This window comes from Podarcis muralis, chromosome 14, assembly GCF_964188315.1.
Source record: "Podarcis muralis chromosome 14, rPodMur119.hap1.1, whole genome shotgun sequence".
Lineage (NCBI taxonomy): Eukaryota > Metazoa > Chordata > Lepidosauria > Squamata > Lacertidae > Podarcis > Podarcis muralis.
Window position 1 is genome coordinate 13952164 of NC_135668.1, and position 6604 is coordinate 13958767.

The following is a 6604-nucleotide window of genomic DNA, read 5'->3' on the forward strand; positions in this document are numbered from 1 at the left end:
ATTCCGGTGAGAGAAGTGAAGAGAAAGGGGGTGACAGAACTGAGCGTGAAATTGAGCCTGGCAGGCCTAGTCCGCTGGGGGCACAGAGAGTGGATGGCGGCTGCAAAATGGGAGGGTGGAGAAAGGAATAAAACATGGCCAGAGGGGGCATCTGTTAAGCGCCAACAACAGCCGTGTGTTTAGGGGCTCCTGGCCTAGTCCTATTCAATGGCCCGCCACGCATCCGGGTTCAAAAGCCTGGCGTGCCGTAATCCAAGTGGAGCTAAAGAAGCAAAGAGACGCCATGCGTCGGTTAATTCCAGGCTGCTTTGGGCCTAGCGCCGGGGTTCCCAACGTGGGGCGCACGCCCCACCACCGGAGGGGGGCCAATTTGATTTGTAAGGGGGGCAATTCGAGAACGAGTTAGACCAAGTGAAGGGCCTGTTAGGCTTCCTCCAGGTGAATAGGAGTTCGCTTTTTGAATAATAAGAATTAGATGGCGGGGGGGGGGGCATAAGGATTTTAGAGATGCTTAGGTGGGGCACGGCCAAAAAAATGGTTGGGAACTACTGGCGTCGCTGGGATGGCACTAGGTTGGGGGTCTGGCTGTGTAGTTGCTCTGCCCTCCCAGATCTTTGGGGGGCGGGTCTCTTTTTATGCCAAGAAACCTTTGTTGAAGAAAGGGGGGCAGGAGTTACTCATTGTCTTACATTCCCCTTCCTAAAGCAGCCTTTTCTGCAAACCTTATTCATCTCTCTCTCTCTCTCTCTCTCTCTCTCTCTGTGTGTGTGTGTGTGTGTGTGTGTGTGTGTGTGTGTATATATATATATATATATATATATATATATATATATATATATAATTTTAGACCCATTGATGATGATATTATTATTATTATTATTATTATTATTATTATTATTATTATTATTATTAATCGCCCTATACCCAGAGGTCTCAGGACGGTTCACAGAAAAGATCAACGTAAAAACCACAATATATAAAATAAAAATTAAAAGGTGTATAATGAAAGGGTCAGGTGAACTTCCCTGGGGAGAGCATTCCACAGACGGGTAACCACTGCAGAGAAGGCCCAATATTGTTTTGGATTAATTGCCTTGGACATAAGAAGAGCGCTGCTGGATCAGGGCCCGTCCAGACTCTCCAAGTGTCCCTTTTTTCCAAGGAGAGTCCCGGATTTACAGAAGCCAGGTCGGTTTCTGATTTGATCCCCAAATGTCCCGTGTTTCCTTAGGACGTCCTTATTTTCATGGGAGAGATGTTGGAGGGTATGCAGTTATGTGACCCCTGAGCCAAGGAGATAAGGAACTATACAGGGAAACTGTATAGGGAAGATTTTTAATGTTCGATGTTTTATTATGTTTTTATATATGTTGGAAGCCGCCCAGAGTGGCTGGGGGCAACCCAGTCAGATGGGTGGGGTGTTGTTGTTGTTTAATCGTTTAGTCGTGTCCGACTCTTCGTGACCCCATGGACCAGAGCACGCCAGGCACCTCTGTCCTCCACTACCTCCCGCAGTTTGGTCAGACTCATGCTGGTAACCTCGAAAACACTATCCAACCATCTCGTCCTCTGTCGCCCCCTTCTCCTTGTGCCCTCCATCTTTCCCAGCATCAGGGTCTTCTCCAGGGAGTCTTCTCTTCTCATGAGGTGGCCAAAGTACTGGAGCCTCAGCTTCACGATCTGTCCTTCCAGTGAGCACTCAGGGCTGATTTCCTTAAGAATGGATGGGTGGGGTATAAATATATATATTGGCAGGTTTGGGGTATAAATATATATATTGGCAAGTTCAGGGTGCAGTTCCTCTACTGCAGGGGTCAGCAACCTTTTTCAGCTGTGGGCCGGTCCACCGTCCCTCAGACCATGTGGTGGGCCCGACTATATTTTGGAAAGAAAAAAAAATGAACGAATTCCTATGCCCCACAAATAACCCAGAGATGCATTTGAAATAAAAGGACACATTCTACTCATGTAAAAACACACTGATTCCCAGACCACCCACGGGCCGGATTGAGAAGGCGATTTGGGCCGCATCCGGCCCCTGAACCTTAGGTTGCCTACCCCTGCTCTACTGTGTGTCTCCTCCAGGCTATGTGACTTGGGACACACCCAGCTGTTGGGTGTTGTTGTTGTCGTTTAGTCGTTTAGTCATGTCCGACTCTTCGTGACCCCATGGACCGGAGCACGCCAGGCACTCCTGTCTTCCACTGCCTCCTGCAGTTTGGTCAAACTCATGCTGGTAGCTTCAAGAACACTGTCCAACCATCTCGTCCTCTGTCGTCCCCTTCTCCTTGTGCCCTCCATCTTTCCCAACATCAGGGTCTTTTCCAGTGAGTCTTCTCTTCTCGTTAGGTGGCCAAAGTATTGGACCCTCAGCTTCAGGATATGTCCTTCCAGTGAGCACTCCCGGTTGATTTCCTTAAGAATGGATAGGTTTGATCTTCTTGCAGTCCATGGGACTCTCAAGAGTCTCCTCCAGCACCATAATTCAAAAGCACCAATTCTTCAGCGATCAGCCTTCTTTATAGTCCAGCTCTCACTTGCATACATCACTACTGGGAAAACCATAGCTTTTAACTATATGGACCTTTGTCGGCAAGGTGATGTCTCTGCTTTTTATGATGCTGTCTAGGTTTGTCATCGCTTAGCAGGCTATATAAAGGGGAAACTGCCTCCTGCTGAATTTTGGAGCAGATCCAAACAGCCAGTTTGTCCTTGTGCGGGAAGCACTAGAACTGACATTAAATCTTGGGACGGAGAAGTGTATATAAAAAAGCTGAAGTGTCAAGCCATGCATTCCTCTTCCCTGGGTGGTACCCAAGGATGCCTACTGAAGGTATCTCTGGAATTTGGTTTTTTCCCCCCCCCAGGTCTGCCCCTGCTTGTTACCATGGCGAATATGGGATTCTTTCAGCTGCTGATGAAGAAGAAGGAGGTAAGTTTTAGAGCAGGTGCAGGACTGATGCCAGAGGGATGGAGTCTGGGTTATCATCCGTTCCTCTGCATATAAGCATATATGCATACAGTGGCACCTTGGTTCCCAAACGGCGAAAACCCAAAAGTAAGTGTTCCGGTTTGCGAACGTTTTTCAGAAGCCGAATGTCAGATCCAGCTGTTGGCTATTTATTCTGGGGTGCCTGCACCAATCAGAAGCTGTGCCTTGGTTTTCTAACATTTGAGGAGTCAAACAGACTTCCAGAATGGATTAAGTTTGGCGCTTTTGTTTTTGCTATTTATTCTGCGTTTTTGAGGCTTTTTTTGGTTCATTTGTTTTTGTGACTGTGTGGAACCCAGTTCAACGATTGATTGATTGATTGATTGATTGTGTGACTGTGGAAATGGATAAAAGCCCCCCATCCAAACAATGACTATCATCAGTGCAGGTAAAAAATAATAATAATTTTAATTTTTATCATCTACAGTACTGTCTTATTTATTTTATAGTACAGTACATTGATTATTGCTTTCATTTTATGGATCAGTGGTCTCATTAGATAGTAAAATCCATGTTAAATTGCTGTTTTAGGGGTTGTTTTTAAAAATCTGGAACGGATTAACCCATTTTGCATTACTTTCTATGGGAAAGCACGCCTTGGTTTTGGAACGCTTTGGTTTTGGAACAGACTTCCGGAACGCATTATGTTTGAGAACCAAGGTACCACTGTATAAGGTTCTTCATTGAGCCAAGCAAGGAGAATGCAAGCACTGGGGAAAGAGATTTTCTGAGAGTCATCTTCTCCTCACTTGTCATCCTTTCAAACTCGTCTTTAGGGACCCCTGACCATTAGGTCCAGTCGTGTCCAACTCTGGGGTTGCGGCGCTCATCTCGCTTTATTGGCCAAGGGAGCTGGTGTACAACTTCCGGGTCATGTGGCCAGCATGACTAAGCTGCTTCTGGCGAACCGGAGCAGCGCACAGAAATGCCGTTTACCTTCCCACCAGAGTGGTACCTATTTATCTACTTGCACTTTGACGTGCTTTCGAACTGCTAGGTTGGCAGGAGCAGGGACCGAGCAACGGGAACTCACCCCGTTACGGGGATTCGAACCGCCAATCTTCTAATCGGCAAGTCCCAGGCTCTGTGGTTTAACCCACAGCGCCACCCGCGTCCCTCTTTAGAGGAGAGATGGTGCTTAATTTAAGTAAGACCTATACATCACCTCGATGTTGCTAAGAGAAATCCCTGTCTTCCTTCTGTCTTCCAGCTGATTCCTCTGATTGGATTTGCGGGACTTGCTGGATGCTTCGCAATCTATTCCAGCTGGCACTCTCTGAGAAAACCTGATGTAGTGTAAGCAACACAGCCCTTCTTTCATCTTAAATCAACCACAGGATTTTTTAATGTGGGGTTGGGAGCTTATTTCCAAGTAGATGAATTTTAAACTGGGCTATAAGGACCAGTTTTGTAAAAGTGATTAAAGGGGGTGGGGCCCCTGTAATAATACAGTTAAATACAAGAAGTCATTTCACCATATCTGATCATCAATACATTTCATTTTTAGTTTTAATAAGTCTGGCAACCAAGAACCATGGCAAGATGTGGATTTTACCAAGCCCCAGAAGGTAATGAAAATGCTTGACCAAGAAATGAATGGTTATAGTTCCTAAGTATATTGTGGGTTTTCATTCAGAAATATTAGCGATTTTTCATATAGGCTGATGTGTTAATAGAGTGGTTGTACAAGTGGTGAAAGGGACGCGGGTGGCGCTGTGGGTAAAAGCCTCAGCGCCTAGGGCTTGCCGATCGAAAGGTCGGCGGTTCGAATCCCCGCGGCGGGGTGCGCTCCCGTTGCTCGGTCCCAGCGCCTGCCAACCTAGCAGTTCGAAAGCACCCCCGGGTGCAAGTAGATAAATAGGGACCGCTTACCAGCGGGAAGGTAAACGGCGTTTCCGTGTGCAGCTCTGGCTTGCCAGAGCAGTGATGTCACGCTGGCCACGTGACCCGGAAGTGTCTCCGGACAGCGCTGGCCCCCGGCCTATAGAGTGAGATGGGCGCACAACCCCAGAGTCTGGCAAGACTGGCCCGTACGGGCAGGGGTACCTTTACCTTTTTACAAGTGGTGAACTTTTGCTAAATACAGAGATTTGGACACAATGCCACCTTTAATGTTTGTAAACTGCGGTGCGATCGCTCTTGATGAAGGATGGTTTTCGTGTGATAAAGTGAAGAAGGGCTTGACTTTGGCTATCTCATGGCCAATATTATTTGAATGGTTTACGTAGTAAAGATCTAGTTTATAATGTTTTAATTACTGCATTTGTTGGTCATTTTATATATACCGTATTTTTTGCTCTATAAGACTCGCTTTTTCCCTCCTAAAAAGTAAGGGGCAGTGTGTGTGCGTCTTACGGAGCGAATACAGGCTGCGCAGCTATCCCAGAAGCCAGAACAGCAAGAGGGATCGCTGCTTCGCTGCGCAGCGATCCCTCTTGCTGTTCTGGCTTCTGGGATTCAGAATATTTTTTTTCTTGTTTTCCTCCTCCAAGAACTATGGTCTTATGGTCCATTCGCATCTTATAGAGCGAAAAATATGGTATATAAGCGTCTCTAAGTGACTTAATAAGAAGGTAAAATGCAAACAGGAAAAATGTACTGTATTAAAAGCCAAATTTCTTTATTATTTTTTTAAAATGAACTATACATTACAAAATTCCTAAATTGCTCAACCAACAATACAGTATGAAGAACAATGGCTTACTCCATTCATAGCTTCCTGTGTAATGAAAATCATGAATGTACAAATTACCCAATATTTTGGGGGGAAACTGCTACTAGATAATTGGGGGGTGTTTGCATTTTTTTAACATGTTGCTCTTTTGTCTCTTTGTCTTGAAATGCCTGGTAGCATATAACATTAAACCAGCAATGGAAGCCCATTGAAGAGCTGGAGAAAGTAAGAAAAATAACAAAGGGATGAGATGTCATTGCTTTGAAGCATGGAGTTCAGTGAGCTATATTCTATCCATTTGTGAACTTTAAAAAGAGTTGGCTTATTTTTCTCTGAAATCATACTGTAATTTGCATTTTCAATAAACTTGTAGTTTAAAGTTAGGTCAGCGAATAGAATTTCTTTTTTGGTTAACAGGGGCAAAGATCAATCCTAGCATGGTTGAAATCCTCTACAGTGGTACCTCGGGTTACATACGCTTTAGGTTACATACGCTTCAGGTTACAGACTCCACTAACCCAGAAATAGTACCTCAGGTTAAGAACTTTGCTTCAGGATGAGAAGAAAAATTGTGCTCCGGTGGTGCTGTGGCAGCGGGAGGCCCCATTAGCTAAAGTGGTGCTTCAAGTTAAGAACAATTTCCGGTTAAGAATGGACCTCCGGAACGAATTAAGTACTTAACCCGAGGTACCACTGTATTATTATACTGTGGAGCAGGAACTCTTAAATTAGTTCTCTAACTTCAACTGATTGAGTCTTTTCTTCGGAGAAATATCTAGGTGCCTTTGTGTTGCTACACTTTCATTTTTGGAAAATACTTAAAAAGAACAAATTTCATTCTCCCAGTTTTTCCCCACGTAAGATAAGAAAATGCACAATCACAAAATGCACAAAAATCGATTTACCACAAAAACTGCTTCTAGTCCCCGGAAGGAGCT

The 6604-nt window shown here is 45.0% G+C and overlaps 1 protein-coding gene across 1 annotated transcript; it reads left to right on the forward strand.

The window, feature by feature from the left end:
• The first annotated feature begins 53 nt into the window (after window positions 1-53).
• On the forward strand, window positions 54-6049 carry COXFA4L3 (cytochrome c oxidase associated subunit FA4L3). The gene is made up of 5 exons (XM_028707044.2): window positions 54-438; window positions 2868-2932; window positions 4203-4288; window positions 4500-4560; window positions 5844-6049. The coding sequence occupies exons 2-5, from the start codon at window positions 2888-2890 to the stop codon at window positions 5913-5915; spliced, it is 264 nt and encodes an 87-aa protein (XP_028562877.2). The 5' UTR covers window positions 54-438; window positions 2868-2887; the 3' UTR covers window positions 5916-6049.
• The last annotated feature ends 555 nt before the right edge of the window (window positions 6050-6604 follow it).